Source organism: Pararge aegeria, chromosome 22 (genome assembly GCF_905163445.1).
Source record: "Pararge aegeria chromosome 22, ilParAegt1.1, whole genome shotgun sequence".
Lineage (NCBI taxonomy): Eukaryota > Metazoa > Arthropoda > Insecta > Lepidoptera > Nymphalidae > Pararge > Pararge aegeria.
Window position 1 is genome coordinate 490164 of NC_053201.1, and position 26574 is coordinate 516737.

At 35.9% G+C, this 26574-nt stretch overlaps 1 protein-coding gene across 1 annotated transcript in view; it reads left to right on the plus strand.

The window, feature by feature from the left end:
- LOC120633854 (homeobox protein Nkx-6.2) overlaps nucleotides 1-26574 on the plus strand; it is a 77688-nt gene that overhangs the window by 21861 nt on the left and 29253 nt on the right. The window contains exon 2 of the mRNA XM_039904223.1: nucleotides 5579-5772. Within this exon, the coding sequence (XP_039760157.1) occupies nucleotides 5579-5772 (194 nt within the window). The remainder of the gene's footprint in view (nucleotides 1-5578; nucleotides 5773-26574) is intronic.

Here is a 26574-nt window from a genome sequence, read left to right on the forward strand (position 1 = left end):
TAACAACAATGCAGTGTAGTGACAGAAATGAGCATGGCGATAATACTTCCCCGGGCGAGCTCTGTCACTAAAAGCTCTACTACAATTACTACTACTACATCATACTATGAACACTCTTCTACTGTGTCTGGGTACTTTGCTACGCTTACGACATGAGTAGCACTCTGTTTAATATGATCATACAACCTAGCTCTGATACATCCTGGAAACGAATGACATCCCTCCTCCCCTACGCAAACAAGTAACGTCTACAGACAGAGTTAAAAAATTCTTTAAATTATTGTACAAAAAATCTCAATAACCACTATTAAATAAAAAAAAAAAAAAGTAAATTATTACTTTTCACACCTTTTAGTACTTTTATATAATTTTTTACTTTCTTTTACATTAAAGACAATACATTTAATTTTTGATTTTAGATTTTTAGATTTTTTTTTTTTTAGTTTTTCATGTTTATGAATTTTATAATTTTTGATTTTGTGTATTATTTACCTCTGATGATTTTGTATTTCTCGATGCAAATAAGCTTGTTTTAATGAAAAAATATCTTTTGTTTGTTTATATATTATATTCTATGTTATTGTCCTTTTTTATGATTATTTTGTTATTGTTTAGTCGCGAGGATTCAGTGACGACGAAGGTAATGGGGCTGGCTGAAAACCAGTGCTGTGCATTTTAGTTTGCAGCTATACTGAGCCAGTACCTTTGTCACACATTTTTTTTTTTTTATACTTTAACATTTATTTTATTACACAAATGTAACATTTTACACAAATGTGTGACAATAAATACGATTTTTCTTTCTTTCTTTCAAAAAACGTCTCGGTCTATTAATCAGTACTCAATCACAATCTGTTACGTAAAAATTTATAGCACATACGTTCCAAAAATTGCGTTACAAAAAGCATGACGTGTTATACGTTATCAATGCTCAGAATAGGGGGCCTCTTCTGAGAAGAAGCATACACGCATAGTTTGACTTTTTCTCTTTAAAACAAACACAGTGCAGTGTGCAAACGTCCTACGCCATCATGTACGATATTTACTGAACGAAACCAACTCACACCAAAAGTCACTGCACAATTAACTCGGACGATATCAAACCTTATCTGTCAACAATACAGTTCAAAGTTACTTGCCCATTGGAGCCCCACACTCGTTGGCTGTCAAATTAATTACAACCATAAGTTTTGCGGGACAGAGTTGATATTTGGTTGTGAATTGAACAGAGCTTTGGGTAAATCGATGGCGTTCGTGTATATAGAGCAAATGAAACAGGGAAATGGGTGTATTCCCGTTTCTGAACTTTTATATACCTACCTAGGCGTCCAGAGCGTTATGTGACGTAGCTATACACATTGTTTCTACGCTTATGGTAATACTTCCTCGGACGAGCTCTGTCACAAAAAGCTCTCATAATACTATCTATCTATCTTGTAATGAGGCCCGCTTCAGCGGATGCACTTCGAGCCTCCAGGATCTTTTGTGCTCTATCATAACACTGTACAATTATTCCTACAAAATAAAAGCCGCCAGGACCTTAAATATTTACGGTATCGGCATCTTATACTAATATATAAATATACAAAGCTGAAAAGTTTGTTTGTTTACTTGAACGCGATGATCACAGAAACTACCGGTCCGATTTGAAAAACTCTGACCTTAAGTTTTGGATAGCCCGTTTGACGAGCGAGGCTATAAGCTATACATAGCACCAATGAAGAATGTTTCAAAATTGGGTTTTTTTCTTTTTGAAAGCTTCCGCTGCGTGCGCTGCGTAAACGGTTAAAGTTTCGAAAAAATTATTTACGACAAGGTTGTTACCCTAAAAAGTTATAAAAAAAAATCTTTTAAGGTAGACTTGTACGCTGACGTAGTCGCGAGGGACTGACGATAAAAAAATAATTTCATTTTCAATTTTGGTTCGATACATACTGCGTAGAGGCAATAAAGTTGTAACCGTCTATCAGCATGACCTTAAACTAGACCAAAGCAATTCAGATACACCATTGAGCATAAACCATAACATAAATCAGCCCATAACTCACAAGGCGATACATAAACAACGCCTACGTTGTGTGGTCCAGTACTCCGCATAATCAAACTACCTCCGCTTCAGAGTTACATTAATATTAATGCAGCGTCCATTACGATGTTGCGAATTAATATTTATTTATTTTCATTTTATTTCTTCGCTGCTACGAAAGAGTTGAACAAAGGGGAGAAGGTAAAAAATGCGGATAATGGATTACTTTGGATTTATTTATGCGATGGTGGTTCAGTAGTAGTAGATTTTTTGTAACAAACAAGTCGGGGGAAGTCAAGCCATGCTTACTGCCGCCAAGCAGCATTACAGTGTTCCGGTCTGAAGGATGTGGTTGCCGGTGCTGTTACAGGCAAAAGAGTTTATGGGAACAGTAAGAGATTATGTTTTTAAGTATTATAATAGCACCCTACATCCAAAGCTACGTACGCTAAGTAACTAAAACCTAAGTAAGCTAAGCGAAAATCTATGTAAGCTAAGCACCTAAAAGTAAGTAAGCTTAAAACTATGTAGCAATGGTGTTTGATAAAGTAATCACGTTTTATTTAATATATTATTAAATATTCATTTAAATCAAATTTCCCAATATAAACTTTCATTACGTACATAGTCGGTCTCCATAATTAATCTGTCCAACTTTATTCTAAATATAGAAGTAGGTACAATCTGTCAACCCTCAATTCAACTTCTGATCTCATGATACCTGAATAAAAGTAGCCCACGATATAGGCTATACAATCCTTCCACTCCCAAAAATTTGACGTTTATTTTAAAAACGTAAACTTAATGGTTTATGCTATAGTTCAAAGATTAGTATGACTGTTACACAGAATTCAGCTGAAGTCTGTGGACTGTTATATTGAAGCGAAAATATTCCTAAAACGTATCCATTCCTTTAATATCTTGACATTTAATTCATCGTCCGTTTGTTATACTCGTATCATCGGGACGTGTCATAAAAAGACAGTAAAAACCTCCGGAGGGCGAAACAAAAAGCGCATAACATTCAATTGTGATATTTTTTCATTCGTATAAATGTTTTGATGAAGCGACCGCCCAGGAGGGCTCCCCTGGGAGGTTATAGGGGTTGGGAGGGAGAGAAAAATGAAAACAATGATAAAAACGTCCTCACCACTGAGGGAGGTCACACTCTTCACTCCATAGTCTACGCTCTACATTGGTATAATAAACGGGTACTTAGAATTGTTTATTTCTAAATTCAAATTTTAAGATTCTAATTGTTTTTTAAGGAACATGTCACTTAACAATAAAATACTGGTGTATTGCTCCATTCTTAAAAACCCATCTGGGTCTATGGTATTCAGGTATGGAGTACTACCTGCAAATCCAACATTATGTCCATCCAAAGAGCCCAGAATAGAATCCTCAGAACGATTGCTAATGTTCCATGGTTTACACACAACACTGAGATATATCATTGCTTAGTGTGCCAACAGTAATCGATGAAATTAATTAATAGATAACACCCCAATACACTGGCACACAGTTTACTGACTGTGGAAAGAATCAAGCGTCTGAAGCGGACAGAAGTGTTTGTTTCTGTACAGACTTGAGAAAACTGGCCTTCATACCTGCAAAGTCAATACGAACTAAAAAAAAAATACTTATAGTCTATCGACCGATTGTAGATGTCAATAATGAAAAAAAAGGAATATTTCGTTTAATTGTGACCTTGCAAATCAATCAACGTTGACCCAAGTCGATGAAATGAGAATACGACCTGGCGTGATTAGGAAAACTTTCAGACGTGCAGTTCGCTTCACCATTGAAGCAAGTAATATTTTAATTACTTAAAAAACGCACATGGCTTAGAGAATTGGCTAACCACTGGGCTATCACTGTTCGGACATACCTTATTAGTAGTTAAACAGCAGTTTACCTCTCGTCTGGGGTAATTAGCGCTAGTGGCAGTAATTACTGTTTGATCAATAACGGCGATGATTCGCTCACCGCTGATATATCGCGCGTAATTATTATTGCACTACGTAATGTCGCTTTATTTGCTCCGCGATTGGCTTCGCCGAACAGTTTACAATAAATACCGGGCCCCGGATTCTCAGTGACACAGAATTCTCGTGCTCTTTACGACGTTTTTTTACGGTATTTTTATTTGTTAAGTTCATTGACAATAAACATATTTGAAACGAAATGTTGCCTGTGTCCATGTTTTTTTCCGAATCAGAATCTGCTCAAATGCTTAAGCGCCGTAAATACTCCATTATTTGTAATGAATACGTTTGTGTCTATGTTGATTTAATAAGAAGTGTCCTGTTTAGTCTTTAAAAAAGACTAAACAGGACACTTCTTATTAAAAGATCAATATAAATAAAAAAATGCAAAAATACCATAACCTCGGTCAGTTTTTTTTTAATATCAAATTCAATTTTTTTATAGTCACGTTCTCAGGCACTTTGTTTGCGCATACATAAACAATAGATTGTAGTGAGTTCATAGTGATTATTTTCCCTATTTATTAGCTTATGCCTAAAGCTAAGAGGGTTTCAAATGCGGCCTATCTATGAAGCCTACTACAAAAACTTAAAATGTCTTAGTTTATTTAGTTTATTTTATTTATTCTATATATGTATTGTTTTCGATATTATTTATGAAAATACATAAAATTGATATAATGATAGGAATATATATTCTTAGTACACGGTTTTTTTTTTTTTAGCACACCGCTGTTTCAATTTATAAGTGCGGCCGTTTTGTAAAATGGTTGCCTGGAAAAATCACTATAATTATTATATTTCACCTTTATTATTTTATCTTTTAATAGTTGACTCGAACTCCGTACCGCGCTAGGATGGTGATAGATTGACTTATAAACTTTTTTATGGAAAAATGAATTTGTCGTTTTCAGTATTTTTCCCGCAATTTTTTCATATTTTCTTATCGTTTAAACCTTCCCCGAAATTCCACGAATATTTCAAGACTTAATCAGCCATATCTTTTCAGCCGGTTTCGTTTATATACAACGTGTAAATGAAAACCGAAATAATATTTCAGAGGCTTTAGAGGTTAATTATTTACTGTCTCTGAAACTTATCTGTGAAACCGAAACGCTAACAGTTATTGAGTAAGCCATTGCCATTTGAGTAAACCATTTTTACTGAAGAAATCAGATACAGCCCTAACCTCACATGCAAAAGTAAAATCAAGTGACTCCTGTCTCTTTATTAAGTACGCGTCGCGTAGCGTAGGTACTATGCACTTGTCAGTCTTTTATCTTCAATAGGGTTGTCATAAGTAAACACTTAGAATGTTACTAATGTTTTTTTGATTTAATATTTTTACACATTATGAAATAAACTTATGCACCCTTTAACAGTATTTCGTAATTCCGTTACACTTTGTATATAGAATTCTATTTGGTTTTTGTGTGCTTTAAAGTATTTTTTATTTGATTTGATGAACTTGTGGTGGAATGGAATTAACTATATGTTTAAATTTATGTTTGCCTAGCCGTGTGTGCTATGCCAGAGCTGATGTCCAACGTGGCCATGCTTGCAGTGAGCAACGGCGGGTTCAGCGCGTGCGCGGGCGGCGCCATGGACAAAGACGGCAAGAAGAAGCACACGCGGCCCACGTTCAGCGGGCAACAGATCTTCGCGCTGGAGAAGACCTTCGAGCAAACCAAGTACCTGGCGGGGCCCGAGCGCGCAAAGCTGGCCTACGCGCTCGGCATGACTGAGTCGCAAGTCAAGGTATGTGATCTCACCTTTATTTTTGCATCAAATTTAAAACGGCTTGCGGTAGGAGTTAACTAATTCAATCGTCACGTAAGGAAATTGCGTTATCCTTTATCCATGCGAGTCGTTCGGTAGTAGGTATACAGCGTAGATCGGATGTAAACATAAAGCGCGAGCCACATAACTTGTTTAAATACAGTTTGTTTTCCAACTTCTTAAAAAAAAAAGAGGAGGTTATCAAATCGGACTTTTATTTTATGTATGTTCGGGCAAAACTTGTCATTTTTATATTCGAACAAATAAATAATTTTCAAAATTATTTCACTCTAGACCCCTGTTTAAAAATTCATAAAATCAAAATTCATTTATTTAGAGTAGGCCTTCTTAAAAAGCACTTTTGAAACGTGAAGTCAGGCTATTTGTAGTGACTTTACCACGGGCTATCTCTCTCTATCTATATCGATCAGAAATAGAGATAGTTGCTCTTTTCCAACATCAACATTAGTAACATTTCTATCTTGCGGGAGATGGAGCGGTGCTGGCTGCTTCCAAGATACTTTTTTCATTAAGAAATTCATCAATAATATAGTAAGTAACCTTGTCGTAAAAATAAATGCGTTTTAAAACACTGTTTACTCATTTTTATATTTACACACTAGACTATGCAAGTCTCAGATTAACGTAAACGACTGACTTACTACAAAAGATAAGTTTGTACGCAGGCTCGTTTATCGCTAAGTCGGTCAGTATTTAGCATCTTAGACTACGGATCACGAAGTTCACAAAGTTTTAGGACATTGGTTTTGATTGTAAAAAAACATACAAATGAATATTCCATCGAGGTACTCGTAAGTACGAATTTACCTCATTAGTTATAACAGAACACAGGTTCCAACTTCGTCTTAACTTGGATGTGTCCCCAATTATTTAAACTATCGTTTTAAACGATCGCCAAACACAGAGAGCATTAAACACAATAAACTTTAAAGATTAACTAATGTCCACTCTAATAGGGTAACGCCGCCTGTTTACGGCCTTCACCCCAGCACTTAACTGAACAACTTTTACGCCATATGTCAAAAGCATTCATACCATTACCCACCGAAGGTGAAAGTGATAAGGTTGGAAATCGCTTGGGGTATTTTGTGCTACAATTAGCTGTATTGTAGTCCGTTCGTAATCGGATTAGGGAGATTGAAAAGTCAATCACTTAGTCGCGGCGCAATCAAACGATTCGCTCTATTACTCGGATTAGAAGTCAGAACATCGACATGTGCAGTTAGTGAGCTCTTTGTTTCGTGGGCATACATTATATGCCATTTGATTTATATTCAATCTAAATAATACTATGAAACATAACTTTATATATTTTAAATAAATAATAACTCTAATAATCACTCTTTATTGACAGACTTAATATACTAAAAATTATAATAGTTATAAATTGCATTAGTGTTATAGCTACTGTTAGTAGTGTTAGTAACAATAGGGTAACTTATAAGCTATGTTAATAAATTATTTGGCATACCTTTCATGTACAGAGCACTGAAAATACACTTGCATGCATTTTCTTGCTTTTCTGAAAGCTGCAGCTTACGCGCAAATACTATAGATAACCTTAACGTATCTATCGTATTTTCGTATATTAGATCTATGATGTATATATATAACATATTTGGTTCTTAGTAGGAACTTAACTAGACCACTGGTACTAAAACATACAAAGAAATCATATTATTTAGTTCATAGTCTATCTACTAGATAGGCCACCACTGGCAAACGATCGATTGATTGGCAAAAACTATATTTAAAACTAACGCATATGCCGTCACGCATTTCGCATTTTCACTTATTTTTATACTCTGTAATTAAAGATAAAAAAAGGTGCAGGTTAGGTCATCATCATACAGCAATAAGTATACAGTTACTATCGCTGTCAACTCATGTGATTTGTATTAATGCCAGTTAGCAACTTGTTTAAAAAGTTACTGAATCGGGCACCAATTTCATGTCGCAAAATATGTGAATACCTTTAGTGGTGGGGCAATAACAGTAGGTTGCCAAGTGGAGCGTGCGCGCCACAGAACTGTGGTTGAACGCGGCGGTGGGGTGCTAATGAAACGTCACTGTTGTTTCTGAATCGTTTTTATTCTATGTGCCGCTATAACCGGGAAATTTTCCACAAGAGACTTAACATATTTTCTAAAGCATTAGTGTTAGTAACATAATAAATAAATAGGAGAGTGCCAGTTTTCTGATTCTAAACAATCTAATACCTCGAACTTCACTTCTCGTGATCGATATTCTAACTTCCTCGCCACTACCAACGAAGCCGCCGAGTTTTCTTTTATATAGTTACTAGCGGTCTCTCGCGATTTCGTCCGCGTAAAAGTCAATCTTAATAGGTTGCGGATTTTTTTAAAGTATTTTTAAAGGGCAACGTTGTTACACATGAGATTTGCGAAACTTTAAGAGTATACGCAGCGCACGCAGCGGTAGCTCTCAAAAGGAATAAAACCCGATTTTAAAACATTCTTCATTGTTGCTATGTTCTTATTGATCTTAACGTATATAGATTTTAGCCTTTTTCGTTAAATGGGCTATCCAATACTGAAATAATTTTTCAAATCGGATCAGTAGTTCCTGAGATCATCGCGTTCAAAGTCAAGTAAACAAAGAAACTCTTCATGTTTACTTGTGAGTATAAGATTTAATGTCAAGTGAAGCGATGAAAAGCTTCGGATCATCTAGCTTCTCCAACATTTATTTACTAGCGAATCTTATTTTATTATTATTCCTGTGCCTATACTACTCGATAAAAACAATCATTTTTTATGTTTGCATATTCGTTTAAGAAGTTTCGCGTCATAAATAACATCCAGAGTATTGATGACAATCCCCATTCCCCTATTTACCCCCGCGTCTAAACTCAAGCGTATCATCGCAGTTAGCGTTTAATTCCGAGGGGTAACGGGGGTAACTCGTGTTATACTAAGTGGAACGATCCATTTAGGGGTACTAAAGACTACTGAGATATTATATTATTATTGAATACAGTTTGTCTTTTAGTTGATTTTTGTTGACTTCATAATATTATGTGCTGTTTTTCGTTCAAAATGAAAAGTATTAATAATATACGTAAACGATGAAATAAACCCTTTTATAGTAAATTAGACACATATAAAATTATTTATCAAAACAAAATCAAAAGACGTTCAACTTTCTGCTTGTAACCTAAAAATAGATCGAAGAACTTTTGAGGTCACACGCATCCTAGTCATCCAAGTAATTATTTACGAAAACGTTAACATAAAACAGATACAATTGCAGCATCCCGCTGCGATCTATAAACGCTATTAATATCTAATAACCTGTATAACACTGAAGCAATGCAAGAAAACTGCATTAAAATCCGGAAAGTTTTTAGGGATAGCAGTAACAAGCCCAGAAACTCCAATCGCAAATTGTAATAACGTCTTCGATCGGTAGTGGTTATAATATTTATGATATTTAATCACACATCCAGTACCAGTGAGAGTGAGGCAGCGTAGTGAAATGAACCGAAAGTAACAAGATTAATGTATCGAATACGGACGGCTGTGCTCACTGCTCGCTATTTGCGATTCTGTTGCGTCATATTCAATTATTTGCTTTCGTGAATGCGATATGAGCTTATATTTTTTGGTACAAGAAATAAATTTGGTTGTTATCTATCAAATAATAAAGTGTAGCAAAATTATTATATTTATTCATAATCTTCAGCCTATTAACGTCCTACGGCTGGGCACAGGCCTCGTCTCTTACAGGACAGGCGGTTTTAGAGCATAGACCCTCCATTCTGTTTCTGTGCTGGTTGGTGGGCATATTTATTTACTGGTAATTTCATGACTACATTGTGATTAGGGAACACCGTGTAGTGACTGTGAATCCGAATACATTTGTCACCTCTCTTTTTCGGCAGCAGCGTCCTCTATGCTACTACTATTATATACTGCGATCATCCAGTCACCAAGCCTTCTGCCCAACGTGGTGATTATTGGCAAACCGTCCTGTTGGGATAGGCCTTTTGTCCAGCAGTGGACTGTTTTAGGCTTTTGATGATGATTACTTTACTCATATATAAATCTAGTGTTTACAGTTGACATACATATAACTTGGTATCATAGAGATATGATGACGATGATGGTAAACATTTTTGAACTAAACTACGATGTCAGCTAATAAGTCATGCTTCAACACTACTCACAAGTCACAATGTTCTTCTTGGCTAAGTATACTTTTAGATACGTCATTTTATTCTTCCAGCGCCTTTTTTTTTAAATTACTAACCAAAATTGCTGCTAAAATGAAACTGTTCAGTTTTAAAGTTCTTTAAACTAGTGAGTCAAGGACTAGAAAAGATTCTTGAGAAATCCATCTTTTGGATGTGAAAGCTATTATTTACGTATCAGTAACAATAACTTATTAATTTAAAGTAGTAGTAGTTATTCTTTTCTCCGTCACCGATCTTCATCAGATTTTCCCCAAATTTAATTGGGAGTAATTAACAGAACGCCCCAACAAATGAAAATAAGAATTATTATTTTCACACATTACATTTAGATTCGATGGACATATGAACTATCAATGCAAATTTTCCAATTGTAACTCCCTTCTTGTAAGTCAGTTGTAAGTAGCTCATATAAAGAAAAAACCCATTCGATCCAACAAAGAACGGCCCATAATTCTCTGTTACACTAAATACGTGCAATACGATCTCTCACTCGCAAATTGCGCTCAAAAGCCAATCCACCATTAGGTGCATTTACCCTACCAAAAAGGTATACTGCTGTATTAATTAAAAATAAACTTTATTCCTTTGTGAAACGGTCGAGTGTAAGTGAATTAAAAGTTTGGTTTATTTGTTTCCCCTAAACGATTGTCACCAGGGCCGCAACTAGGGTCGTTTAGGGCACTTACCCTTAGGCATAGATTCGACGCGCGATAATAGTTTGAAGAGATTTTAGTATTGCACGTTTTATAATCAACATTTCATCATTTCATCAATCAACATTCCTTTCGCTTTTGATTTTTCGTAGTACATTCTACATATACAATAGGTACCTAAATTTAACTTTTGGCAATTCGAACCTACACAAAAAATCGTTGCAGTGAGATGATGATAAATAAGTAGTCGTACATTTGGTAATTTTAAAACTGAAGCTCTAAGACAAAACCCACAATAACAAAAATATAGGCGTGCTTAAAACATTTCAAGTACCTACCGCAGCCGCTCGCTAGTTTCACTTTATTGAGCTATGCACCCATCACATACGTGAATCCTGCCCTGGTAGCCCACGACCCCCAACGACACTGAGTGTCACAGCTCATTTGGCATTCCATGAAATTAATCCGAAGGGCAGCAGGGAGCGGGCGGGGCGCGGGCGGGCAGGGGGCGAGGGCGATCCGCGTGTTTACACATGTGACACCGCGCGTCGGTGCATAATGCAATTAATTGTTTCACTTCGCAGTTTGTTTGATATTAGAATGTTTGGGGCGATCCGGGCGGAGTGGGGTATGAGTATTGATTACAGTTATTGGAGTTAAGCACCGCGTGTGGACTTTCTTTTTGGCACAATTGGACGTTATTAATGAGTAAACCCTATCAAATTTAGTTTAGATTTACAATGCACATTAAGCTTAGTTTGCAATAAGCCGCGTAAACCAGGAAAATTATAGTTTCTTTAATCTGTTTAGGGTAGCTGGTTACCACGCTCCCGACAAAGACGTTTCGTTAAGCGTTCCGGTACGATGTCGCGTAGAAACCGATAAGGGTTAATATAACCGCACATGATGTTTTTAAATTTATTCTATGTGTTAATTACAATCAATGGCTTGTAATATGTGCAAGCCGGCGGCTAATGGCAATACACTGTGACTTTCTAATTGATATATAAATGACATCTATGTATTATGCAAATAAATATCTATCTATCTATCTATCAATCTAATTCCTCCTACACAGTGCCCATGATCCTCAGGCGCGGGTGTTTTGCCTCATCGCATTTTTTGTGTTTGAGATAAGAGCTGGCCAAATTAATCAAAAGACATTTAATACTTCCTATAAGTATACGTGAAAATTATACTATTGTGTAGAAAATCATAAAACACGTGTCCTAAAGCGCCGCGCACACTGGCGTGGGAATTCCTCATTACCGTGTCAGAGATGACCCACGACTAATTCTCGGCGGATTTACGAGTACAGCCGCAATAAAAGGAGCGACGATGCACTGCGATTTGCATTTTGAGTGAAGGAGTTATATGACCATTATGCCGGTAAATCAGTCCGTTGTAAAGTTTTAGGGCTAGTTGTGCGACTGAAATGAGCTTGTTGAGGCTAGGGTTGGCAATTGGCAAAATTAAAAAAAAAAAAGTGTTGAGCTACGACCTTGAGTAATTTTGTTTATTTTGTCATTAGTAGTTGGTCTGGTGGGAGGCTAAGGCCGTGGCTAGTGACCTTCCTACCGACAAATAAGTGCCGCCATGCGATTTAGCATGCCACGTAGAAACTGATGAGGACAAAAACTTTACCAGATCTAATATAATTGCCATCTTGGACTGCATCATCACCTATCACTAGGTGAGATTGTGAGGCTAACTTGTAGTAAACTAATAAAAAGTTACAGTACACAAACTAATTTGGAACCTGAAATCTCTAGAATTTTCCCGATAAACTGCATTGGAGTGGAGAGCGCCGAGGTGGCTCTAAGCTGTTTTTGTCTAGGCCCTACGAGAAAAGAGATGATGATGATGATGAGTGTAGAATCCAATTTTTTTTAACGTTGGGTGAATCCAACTTTTTATTAGTTGCCTCTCAATAAAGGGATTTCTACAATAGCTAATTTCTCAGTTCAATACATTTTATATTATTAAAATACAGCATTTTGAAACAATTTAAATAACTACTTCACTATTATTTTTCATTTTTGAAGCTATAATCGCATAGTATTAAAGCAAAATCACCATTGGCGTGCACAGGATCTTGGACCAGGGTAAGCATAAAGAAGTAAAATCGCTTAAAATGGGATAATCCTCCTCCGATGCCGGTTTCATTAAAATTTTAAAGTAGGCAGTGCTTTTGAGCATATATGAAGTGCACGCCACTGAGAATTACAGATTTCAATAAAAAATACGCAGTGGAAGTTTTTTATGTTAATTTTAATTTATGACAACCCTAGTGTAACAATGCACTACACGAAATGACTGTAGTTTACGAAATTGATATTAACAATTTGAATGGGTGTATTTCGTTTCCGTACAATGCAAGGCGAAATATTATAATCTAGTTTCAGAAGATATAACTTTATTTAACTCATAATTTGTTTTATGCAATATTGATCAATAACATGCTTTTAACAGGATCTTTAAGAGTAATATAAGGATGTGTTTAGGATTACCTTTATACATTAGGCATAGAGCATTATTCAAAATGCATTTATTTCAAGTGGGCCTAATATAAGCACTATTAAAACGTCAACTCTGTCTGTTTGTTGTTATTCTACCACCGGTTCGGAAGGCAGATTCTACCGAGAAGAAGCCGGCAAAAAACTCTAAAGACTAAACCTGACAATTTAAGCAGGGTTTAATTTTGTTACCAACATGCCATACAATATTCCCATCATTTTACTTAGTTTAACAAGTAAAACGGTGAGAAATGTAACTATCTCAATTGCAAATCAACAATTGGTTAAACACGCAATATTTAACGACCATTTCGATGGATAAAATTTAAATAATCATTTTCATCACAAAAGAATTGCACGCGGAGAGACGCTCCAGTTTCGCCACACCATAATATTTTAAACTGCACGCATCCCTTAATGATAGGAGATAAGATAAACGACACTTTAAACCCGTGTAGATCACTATTGATAGCGGCGAGGGGAGGCATATTAAATTATACTGATGGATCGCACTATAATTCAATTCTAATGTGTTTTCATAAAATAACACTTTATGAATAATATCGTAACGGTTTAATGGCGTCTATTTTTTTCTTTATTATTTTTAATCTTAATCGAGATTTAATTTGGCGTTGCGATGCGTTTTTTTTTGTAATCAGTATTTAATTTAATTTGATCGCACATTACGATTTGATTGATCGAACGATTGAGTTTAATTTAATCATTTTAAATATGGATGGTCGAATTTTATTAATAGTTTTTATTATGTTTTGTAAGTCGTAATGTAATCTCTTAAACTTTTAATGACAACCCTCTCAAAATGAATCAATTTTAGAACGAAATTGTAATAGTGGCAAATAAATTTTAGTCAACCAGAATTTGACAGGTGGAAAGTTTATTTATTATACGAACAACAGCTGATGAAGCTGGAAGTGTTTGAGGCTCACCGTTAATATCATATATGTATGTAGAGCAAATAAAATTTTGCGTTACTAGTCGATATTAATTATTTAGTTTTTCAATTTTGCTTGCTTTATTATTTTTGGTTGGTTGTTTTCAGCACCAAATACCTTAGTAGTTATAAAAATGCCAAAAAAGTTAATTTGCCTCGTTCCAAATAATATTATAAATACAATAGTGTGTCTGTTTGTGTTTTTGTTAGTTTGTTATACTTTGTTCGTGCACAACTAGTTACTGGACTAATCTTGACAAAATAGAGCACATAATATCTCCTAGACGGACATGGGATCCGGGAATTATAACGGTTCCCGCGAGATTTTAGAAAAACCAATAATATTGGAATTCTGGGACAACAGCTAGTTTGCTATAATCTGCGGCGACCCGGAAAGTTTGTGCGGTGTAATTTATATTTATATATGTATGTACAAGTAATTAAATTCACATGTTCCTTGTATCATGGACTGTCGCAAAGTAACGAATGCTTCCACCAAATATACACACAGTTGGATTACAAGCTGTATGAAATCAACAAAAACTTGAAATTAGTATCTGTAGTCAATACATACGAGTATGATATCACATATGGAGTCAGAACTACCGATTGTTTTCCCAGGCACCAGCGCTCATTAGTAAACCCTATCTCAATCATCCGCTCCCATACATTCAGCGTCATTCACATAATACTGCCTGACGTGTCTAAATTCACGCCTAAATCTATCCGACAGATTATACACCCTGTATTATAAACCCCAATAACAAAATAAAATTACACCTTTATTCTTAGGGTATAGAGTTGATTTTCACTTGGTAACATTTGGCAATCAATCCATGTTATTTAACCGGTGAACACAATTAAATATGAACATTATACTTAAGGCATAGAGTTGGTTTTTGGTTGGTAGCATTTAGCAATCAATCGATTGCTTCGATGACAGGCGAGAGCGTACGTTAATTGACGGTCATTAATCGAATGCGAGAGTGAATGGATCGGTCGCGAATGTAATTCTACTGATGATGAGTGGTAAATGAATCAATGTAGGAATGGAAATAAATCAGTGGCAACCCTAATTTGTTAAAAAATGCTCGCGGTAATTAGTGATGTAAAGGCATGTGGAGATTAAATTAGGAACGAGTAGCAGGTTTTTTTTTTGTTTTAACATTTGTTACGTAGTTATCCAACATGTCAGTTTGCCATACTCGCAGCCCTCCTTCACCTCACTTAGTAGGGAACTGTCACCATTTCTACCATCTTTCCTACAATGGAAAGATGAATCTTTAAATGGAAACCAATATTGAATATATAGACATATACATGCAACAAAAGGAGATCATTATATTATAATGCCTCGCTTTGGAACAACACAAAATATAACTCATCTTTATTGGCAAAAATACGCTGCATACAATTAAATATACAACATACAAAAGGCGACCTTATCAACAAAAATAATCTCGTCAAGGCTACAGGCCTTTTCTTACAAGATTACAACACTTTTTAAACGTCTAATTTCATAAGATTACTTAAATATTAATATGGTAACGTTTTATGTGTTAAGTGCGTATAGGTGGATTACTCAAATTCTATTGAATAAAGAACAATAATTGATGGGTTAATGGAAACTATAAAGAAACAAATCACAAATGGTAATGCAATAAAGGTTCGACTGATTTCCTTAATCACCCAGAGGTTATTCCCATAAATCAGGTATTTAAGTCATCTAAGCCATTTTTACCAATTCCCTGGCACCTGAGGGGTTCAACATCTGCCACAGCTTTCGCGCTCTAGCTACCGCTAGGTTACATGTGGCAAATTCTCTGGAAAACAGATAAATATCGAAGAAACTAACCGCTAATATCTTAGGCTGAGAGATTACATTCAAATGCTACAGAAATCTTCAGTAACTCTCTATTAAGCAACGAGTGTGCACCTGTCTTAATAGTGTTTTGAGCATTCTGTTTCGATTGATCGCTGTAATTAAATTTTTCTCCTTGTGCATGGTTAAACGGTCTCGTTAACGACGGAGATGCAGCGAGATTTGTCGGAGTGAAAGCATCATAATTTAACTTGTCGACACGTACGAAATATTTAAACGATGAATTCTCATCAAAACCGCCAACGTCCACTTCTGGATTTAGGTGTATTAAAAGGAATTCTAAATTCCATGGTCTTGCGCCGCTTGCGTCCAGCGACTGTCTGCGACTCTTTGCGATTCGTTTGCCCTAGAAGGCTTCAGTCGGGAATTTACCAACGCTGTGTTTACCGATGCACGTTGGGACCCAAACTTCCATCGGCTCTGAGCTATGGCCGGCCGTTACCAGTCGCTTCTGCTTCACTACTCGTTGATCTTTGTCGGTAGATCACACAGAGATACTCCGAATTTAGCTCACTCCATTGCCCGCTGAGATAATCTGAGCCTTTTTATGAGACCCATAGTTGTAATCCATTTTTAGGAGCTAAATTACGTTTTCTAAATAACTTCAGCTTATCAATGTTTCGCTGCGTTATGCATACTTCTCTCTCATAGGAAAGAGAGGTTTGCAAGTTTTACCCGCCAGTTGCTTTTTAATTGCGAAATTCTTTGCAATCTCAACATATTTTGCCGCGCACAAAACCAGCGTAAATCGAACCCTAGCCGTCATGATTCGTAATCAAACATAGTTAATATTAAAAAAAATATATGTTATAAATATGCCGTGTCAATAAATCGGTTCCAATGGATTAAAGTCTCGCAAAAAAATGCCGCCAGAAGGCCTGGAAAGCATATAATTATGATATTGACATTGCTTTCGTCGTAAACCCTTTTTTTGAATTAATTGACGGTAGGTATAGAGAAGAAGAAGAAGAAGCCAAGATATAAGTCAAATCGCAAAAATTGCAGTCATCCCAAAGTTTATTACAGTCAAAGTTCCTAAATAAAACCTAAACCTCTTAAATGCAAGTCACTTTAAATTTAATATTTTACTTTTAAATGTTTATACATGAGGATATCGCTGGTAATGGTTTTATAAAATATTGGTGGTATATAATAAGCCCATGTTCATCAGATGTAGAAACAAAAAATTGGGAAAAGTTTTGCTGAAGCCTAAAAAATCCAATCCGTCGCCGGTTTAAAAGATAGATTAGCAATAGTGAACACACAATGACAACAGCGATGAAGCGATTACCACACAATACACAAACTAAACATTTTTGACACGTTATTAATAAAGTGGCCATGTGCGGAGGCGTGTCGAACGCACCGTCGCTACCACCGCGGCGATATTAACTACAACTGTGGTCACATTACCATCACAATGCCCGCGTGTGCACGCGGCAGATGGTGCCCCAAGAATATGTTGCTAATCACTGTTTTATTGGTGATCGATTGGTTTTGTAAATAAACGAAAAAAATAATTGCAGCTTAATAAAGCGGGGATGAAGTCTAGTAATGTTTCAACCTCCATTTCAAACTCGGTCCGAGTTTGATCCCCGGCACGCGCCTGGAACTTTTCGGAGCTATGTGCGTTTTTAATTCAAGCAATAAAATATCCTTTGCTGTAACGATGAAGGAAAGCATCGTTAGGAAATCTGTATGCCTGAGAGTTTTCCATAATGTTCTCAAGGGCGTGTGAAGTCCACCAATCTGCACTTGGCCAGCGTGGTGGGCTACGGCCTAAACCCTACTCAGGAAGACCCGTGTCCTGTAGTATGCCGGTATTGGGTTAATGATGATATATAAAATGTACCACATTGGTCAAGAAGTCAGTATGTTCGACTACGGATCGGTACCGGGTTAGAGTCTCTTCACACGGAATCTCGTTTTTCCCGATAATATTTTGGTGTCTTGCTAGTGTTAGTTCCTATTTTTTTGTCAAGAAATTAAAGTTACTCATCAGCCTCATCATCATATAAACCATTTACTATAAACCACTAAAGGTGACGGGTTTCCTCCCACAGTGAGAAGGGTCGTAGTCCAACACGCTGGCCTAGTGCGGATTGGTGGACTCCACCTTTGAGAGCATTATGTAGAACTCTCCTGCATGCGGGTTTTCTCACGATGTTTTGCTTCACCGTTGAAGCAAATTATATTTTAATTACTCAAAAACACATAACTTAAAGAAAGAAGAAAAAGAAAAGTTAGAGTTGCGTGCTAGGATTCGAGCATGGCCCCCCGAAAGCAAAGTCGAGCTTCTACCCATTTTTCTTCTTTCTTTAAGTTATGTGCTATCACCGCTTAAGGATACGCATTTTACGACTTTAATAAAAAGTCTTTTACATATAAGTATTTTATAAGTCGTACCGGAGATTTTTTTTCTACTTTATATCATCTGCCCGCTTTGTGCGTACCGAGTATAACCGCTCCTGATTCCAAAAACAGGCTACAGTGTTACATAGTGGTTCCGTGTAGTTAAAAGTCTACGAATCTTTAAATAAGTAAAATCTTATATTATTTATATATAATATTTAACCACGTTATTCAATTCATTCGTTCTTCAATTGAACGTAGCGTCTGAGAAGCTTTGTGGTTTTTAGGGTTGCCATTCTTTACGTAATATCCATTCCAATTACTATTGTTGTATTTTTCGTCTTTATCTAATCGTTTGCCCCCGTTCTTCGTCCGCCTTAAAAATTTGCCTATTTTACTCTCCGTGAGCGGTGATAGCGCATCGGGTAGGAGATTGACTTCACATTTGGATGGCTGAGTTCGAATCCCTGCTCACGCTTTACGCTTTCGAAACTCTAGCTTTTCTAACCTATGTGCCAATTAAAATATAACTTGCTCCAACGGTGAAGAAAAACATCGCGAAGAAACCTGCATGTCTGAGAGCTTTCCATAATTTTCTCAAAGGCGTGTCAAGTCCACGAATCCACAAGTCCACCAATCCGCACTGTGCCAGCGTGGTGGACAACAGAATTAACCGTTTTTCATTGTGGAAAGAGATCCGTGCTTTGTAGTTGGCCGGTAATGAGTCGGTTCGATTCTGACTCTCCGTGATTTCAACTAACTCTAAGCCAATAATCAAGTGTCGGTTGGTTGCTTAGTTAAGGCGTAAAGTAAGGACAAATAAACACACACTTTCGCATTTATAATATAAGTATGGATTACCCCCCACGAATTGATAGATTACATTGTATGAATGGATGTTCTATTCTATTTATATCATAAAATATGTATTTTAATCAAATGTATACAAAAACGTTAATAAATGTATGATCGTTGAAAGCTGATTTTAAGTTATGTTAACGCTTGTTTCAGTGCTATTGTAAAATAAATTATACCCTAAATGCTTTCGTTTGACATAGGTTTTTACACTATCCAGGTCAGCATTGGAAAATGGTTGATACATTAATTTTGCTCTTACCTTTCACCCGGTAAGTCATAAGAACTACAAAGCCTTGCAACTCCATAATTTATTGGATAGAAACAAACGTTAATTGTCTATAGTAAATATCATAGTTCCCCTTGGTACAGCGGTGCGCTGCGGTTTTAAATGGGAGGTCCCAGGTTCTATCATTGGCAGGGGCAATTTGGGTATTTAAAGTTTCTGAATTTTATCAGGTGTGGTCTGGAGGGAGGCTTTGGCCCTACCGATAATGACGTGCCGACAAGCGATTTAGCGTTCCGGTACGATGGCGCATAGCAAACGATTAGGTGAATGGGTTTATAATAACTGCCACACCGCAACACGTTAGCCCGTTGTCAAATTAGACTGCATCATTACTAAGTCGAGATTTCAGTCAAATACTGACTTGTAGAGAATTTAAAAGAAAAAATTTCTCTCGCATACTGAAGCTTGCTGACTTTATAACGTAGAATTGTAAACAAATCAAAAATATCACACAGATTTTTCTGGCTGTCGCGGTGCATAGAAAGAAGGATGTCAAAGTCCTCGCGACAGCCCTGTGTTTACCAAGGCTGGGGCGGGCGGGAAGGCGTCGCCATAAAAATGCAAATGGCGGTGTCGACGAGGGATTCCTCTCTTGTATCAATCACGCGCCTCTCCTCTGCTTATTATTGCGGGATTTGTTGCCGGATTCCTCGTTTATTGTTTTTGAGTGGGATCTCCTTGGACTTATGTGGATTTGGCTTTATTTTTTTGCGAGTGGCAACTTATGTTTTGTTGTTGGAGTATGGTATACCTAAGTATAAGTTGCATTACTTGGTATAAATGACTGAATACACAAATAAGTTAATGAATTAGTCAATGAGCGAGTAATTGAATAAGAGAATAGATAAGTAAATAATTGAGCGACTGCACGAGTGAATGAATAAATGAATAATAAATAGGTTGTAATTTTTATAAACAACTAACTTTCCGGATAACATTTCTATCCTTTTGTATATCTTGTTTTGTTTGTATATTCCCTTTATTATAATTTATTTAGTTAATTTAATTTAAGTAAAAAGTAAAAAGTAAAAGTAAGTATTTAAATTTAAATGGAAGAGCTGAGTCTTCTGACACAGAACTTTTTCTTAAAAGAAGACTTATAGATACCACTTTGTTTCCTACCGAAATAAACTTTTTTTTTTTTAATTATTTGATGAATGAATATACTTTTATTGTACATCACAAAAAGTGCATAAAACAGAAAAGCAAGAACCAGAGCATATAATTTGGCGGCCTTATGGTACGTGGGATATATAATGCATTACTATTCTGTACGAGCTTATCGTTATAATGTAGTGGTACAGTGGTTTGAAGCTAATAATTTTGTTCTTAACGGAAAAAAAACCAAGTGTATAAAATTCACTTTACCTAATGTTAAACACGTGAAAACCACTGTACTACTTAATAATGAGGAACTGAAACTGGAGCATACGACAGTTTTTCTAGGAATAACGTTAGATTCTAAACTTCAATGGGGCCCTCATGTAAATAATTTATCGAACAGGCTTAGTTCTGCTGCCTATGCGGTAAAGAAGATACGCCATATGTCCGACGTAGAAACTGCTAGACTGGTATATTTTAGTTACTTTCACAGCATTATGTCATATGGAATTTTACTTTGGGGTAATGCTGCTGATATTAGCACTATTTTCGTGCTGCAGAAGAGGGCTGTTCGTTCTATCTACAAAATGGGTCCGAGAGAGTAATTGAGAGATAAATTTAAAGATTTTAAAATAATGACAGTGTATAGTCAGTACATATTTGAAAATTTAATGTACGTCCATAAAAACATTTCTAAATTTAAGAAAAAATGTGACTGCAATAATTTAAACATTAGAAGTAAGAATAAACTTACAGTGCAATATACTAGGTTACATAAAATTCATAATTCGTTTAAAGGAAATTGCATACAATTTTACAATAAACTACCAATTGACATCTTGGAGATGTCTCTTAAAAAGTTCATCGTTTGTATTAAACGTAAGCTTATAGAAAAGTCCTATTATAGTATAAAGGACTACGTTAACGATAAAAAAGCTTGGGTGTAAATTATTGCTCTAACCAGGTTGCTCTTCTAATAATTTAAAATGACATTGTGAGATGGCGATAACAAAAAAAAAAAAAAAAAACACCCGGCTAAGTTTGTTGTGGGCTTCTTCTTAGACCGGGACGCGTTTGGAACCCTCGTAGCTTTAGTTTTAAGTTTACGAATGTGGTTATCGCCATCATCTCACTACCGTGTAATTCTTATGTACGCATCAAAAGTGCCACCTGTGGGCCTACTTGAATAAAGATATTTTTGACTTTGACTTAACAAAGTCGAAGTCAAAACATTCATTATTCCAATAAAACTATAGAAGTAACTTTTGATGCGTAGATAAATATAATAAGTCTTTCTTTTGTAGTGAGATGTTAAAGATAACTTAAAACTAAATAAAATAAAATAAAACTTAAAACTACTTAAGTAAAAAAATAGTTTTGAGTGTTAATTAAATTGCTCCAAATCAATCCAATCCAATCCAAAGGCCACAACAAACTAAAACCAAAAAGAATCTAAGTGACTAAAGTCTTCTAGAAAGCGTTATCTTATTATTTTGTTAAATGCCTTTTCTTAGTGCCAAACAGCACAATATATTTGCCAGAGTTGGATACGCCTTTAGCCTCTGTTTTGAGTAACTTGTCATCTTCATATAAAAATTTCGGTACCTATTTATCTTCTAAAAATTAAGCTTTTATTATGATGACGCCTGATTGGCAACCAGTGGCATTAATCTATTCTAAGATTACTTAAAAAAAATTAAAATAACTTTTTTGATTACCCATTAACTAAAAATGCGTTATAAAAATTTAAATCGATAAAAATAAGCTTAAATATAATGTCCCACGCGCATCACAATCGTCGGACACTGGGACAATTTAACGGTAGATTTAATAAGCGGCCCGACTCGACTCAACTCGATACAATCGAATGCTAAGTCGATTAAAGATCGATTTAATAAAGCGAAGCAGGAAATGTCACTCGGTCGCTGACAGAGTTAATTAAATTATGTCTTTTGATATGTATTGATGTCTCTCTGTGAGGATTATGGAGATTCGGTACAGTAGTGGGTTTGGTGTTCGGCCATAGAAATCTTAAAAACAGTGTCTCCATACTTCTATAGATTCTGTACTCCAAACCGAAATAAAACCGGTACACACGTAGTTTGTGAACCTCTTAATGTCCTTGTTTCTGTTTGTTTAAAAAAATACCGAAATCGTATGTTTCTTAAAACTAAAATCTATCATACAGAACACCGAAATTTTTCAGAAATATTTTTTTATTTTTCATTATTTAAAAAATATTGTTCAATTGTAAAAATGCGTAATCATAGAAGATATTTTTCAATAGGTATATACGAGTATGTTACCGACTTCTTCTCGGCTACATCTGCCTTTCTGACCGGTGGTATTAAACTGACACTGTGAAACTGTGTGGCAGAATGTCTAATAGGGCAGTTCCGGTCTGAATGGCGTGGTTTCCGGTTTCATTACAAGTAAATGAGGCTTAACGGGTACGCCTCAGGTTGATGGACGCACGTCAGTAGGGGTTTTTTGCATGTCCTATGAAGTGTTGTTCTGTTTATAGCCGACTGTATTCACTTATCGTCTAACGTTGGTCCATCAATTATTACTATAAAAAGGTTCTCACCAAATAAGGGTATGTTGAGGGAATCCCATGGAAACTCTTATGTGTCCTTGGCCTCTATCAAATAAAATCAAATTTGTTAAAAGAAATTATGCACGCTTAGATACGTACAATAATACGACGCTGATCTTCAACAGAGACCCGCACTTCTATCTAAATAAAAGATTTAAGATGAGAAAGTACATAAAATCATGTAGATTGTGCAAAATACGCAGCTTTCTGGCTATCAAGTTTTCGACCAATTGAACTAACCAGCCAAGAAAAATTTTAAACCATTGTATTAAAAATTTCTTTAAATATGTATCTTCATTAATATAGCTTTTCATAATATATATTAGTTTATTATTTTTATATTTATTTTATATATATATATATATATATATACATATTTTATTTTATGTTTTTATTTGTGTATATTTTGATTATGTATTCGTATGTAGTTATTTGAATGTAGGTTTATAATAATTTTACACCACCTATTTGTTCTCTCTTGTTGTCTCTTAAACCTAAAGTTGCCTGGCAGAGATCGCTTTTAAGCGATAAGGCCGCCTTTTGTATTCTACTCCAGTTTTTGTGTTTCTCTCTATTCGTCCTTTATTTTCCTAACTGTGTAGTGGAGTACAAATAAAGAGTTTAAATAAAAAAATAAACAAATCTTCTGCCCAAAGCCTAGAAGTCATCATCATCATCATCATATAAACACGGGCACGGGCCTCCCACGATGAGAAGGGGTTAAGGCCGTAGTCCAACACGCTGGCCCAGTGCGGCTTGGTGGACTTCACACCTTTGAGAACATTATGGAGAACTCTCAGGTATGCAGGTTTCCTCACGATGTTTTTCCTACACCGTTAAGCATATACATATATAAACTTTGAAGTTAGTCACTATAACGTCGTGTTTGTAGGATGCCGCTTATCCTAAACGACGCTTGTTATCCGAGATTACCTCGTACAAATAAAGCCATTGTTCCAAAGATGACGGCAGCGAAACGACGACACTCTAGTTTTACGCAAACAATTATTTATTGCACCGAAAACAACCGAACACCCTATACATATCCCGACCAAGACAAGGACAACCAACTCTATTTATTTAATAATAGAGTTGTGAATCGTTTGACACAAGAAAACGTTTGCCCGAGCAAGATTAATAGGGCATAAAACGTAAGATAATACAATATACAAGAAGACACGTTGTTAACCGTCCTATTTGACGTCCACACTGAGACGAAGCACCCATCTCGCTCGCTCTCTAGAATGGTGTATCCATCTATCTTGCCCGCACAGTTTCAATTATCTGCCTAATCCCTCAATTACGCCGACAGATGTCGCCTGCGTCTTCGAGCTTATGTGCGACTTTAAAGTACCGTCCGCAAAAGCAATTACCGCTGATCGATGAGAACTGTTTGAGATGCCGAGCGAATAAATTGAAAACGATATGATTTTATATCGAGCATTACTTCTCGATATGGATTGCTCGATAAATCTCGATGTTCTCGATATGAAAACGGGATACCTTTTACTTTAATTTATTGCAGTTAGTAGGTCCGATTGGCGCGTCTCGGTGATTTTAAGTTCCGTTTGCTAAGTTATGGACAAACTTATTTCTAGTTACGATTCGGGAAAGGCGCTTTCATTTGACAAATCATTTTGAAGTTTTAAGTTTTGACTTTCGACAATCATTTCTAGATGAATAGTCAATTTAAACATACTAGTGTGACTGTAAGCCAAAACATTGAGATATCTATGTATTTGCAAAACATACATGAGCTTTTTATTGAGCCATTTATGCTCGAAAATAATAATCAAATCCAAAATCCTTAGATGGCGGATTGAGTTTATCCTTTTTCTACACTTCCCTGTAGATAAGGACAGCATTTCTGCCATCTGAAGATTTCGCATTAGATTGATTAATTATTATTAACATCGAAAGCTAAATAATCTATATTGTTGTTAATTAGACCTACTTCCAAACATAATTAAGATTATACAACCAATGCTTATTTTTTTATCCAGTGCTTGCTTCAGGAGGAATAATAATTGGTAGTGTTAGAGAAAGTTTGGCGGATTTTCTTTATCTGCTGGGCACAGGCTATTCTCTCATAGGAGACGCGATTTTAGAGCACTGCCTAAATAGGCTTTACAAGTTACAAGTTAGTGATAATAACCGGGACCGACTGCTGAACGTGTTATTACTTTGGTAGCACACGAATGATAATGTAGTACGTACCAATTAAAAATAAATAAATAAATATTTTCAAATAGGTTCTAAGTAAAATAAAATATTAATTTATTGCTTTTCAGTAAGCATTGCAATTATATAGGAAGTAAAATTTTCTATCTTAATTTTTTTGAAATTGTAATAAATATTCGATCATTCAATCACTCATTCGCCACTTAAATTATTTGTGCTGAAACAATTTGTTTGCTGCCACTCCCAACCCTTAAGGGCCCGGCGGGGTTGAGTTAGCTAATAATTAATATTATAATGAATGTTGTAATAACGCCACCGCACCGCTCCATTTTGTCGCGTCGTAGCCTTTGAACAACCTTCTAATAATGTCTTATTTTAATTAATATTACTTGATTTGAGTTTTATTGTTTGCTTTATCTGCTATGAATTTTGAATAGAAGTATTAGCTTAAAATAGAAATGTAGTAAAGTGATTTAAAAATATGATAAAACGACTTCACACCTTCTGTTGCTCAATACCATGAAGTCATGTCATGTTACTACATTTTGTATTTGAATATCCACTTCCGGTCCGCTTTGTCAAATCTTTATTGCATTCAATAGCTCTTGAAGATGACTATTTACCACACACTACGACTCGAACGAATAGCTCAGGCGGGGCTGTCACGTGAGTCGGGGTATATTCTATAGAATAGTGAAAGTTTGTGCGGGAAAATTTGCACACAAACGCTAGAGCTATTACTAAAACCGGCTCATTTTCTTAAACCAATAAAAAAATACTCGACAACACAAAATACACGTTTAGAAAGCAATTAAATCAAGACATCGGCTTACCACCGCTCCGACACCGACAGCGCTCTCACGAGCCTCGAAGCCTTCAAAACGTCATTAGCCGCTAATGTCATTAATGCAATCGTCGGCCGCTACCGTGCCGTAATACGCCTATTATGACATTCATCGACGGGCGCAATGTGCACGCGCCTTAAGCAATTTAACTAAACTTAACACCAATGCAATTTCAACCTTAAGTGTTACTATTTATAGTCTATTTTAATTTAAAACAGGTTGGGATTTGGGTGGTTTTGATGTGGGCCACTACGAAATTATTTGTCGGCGCTAAGAGAAGGCGTTATATAAAAATATTAAGTTGATAATCAATTTTCAAAGT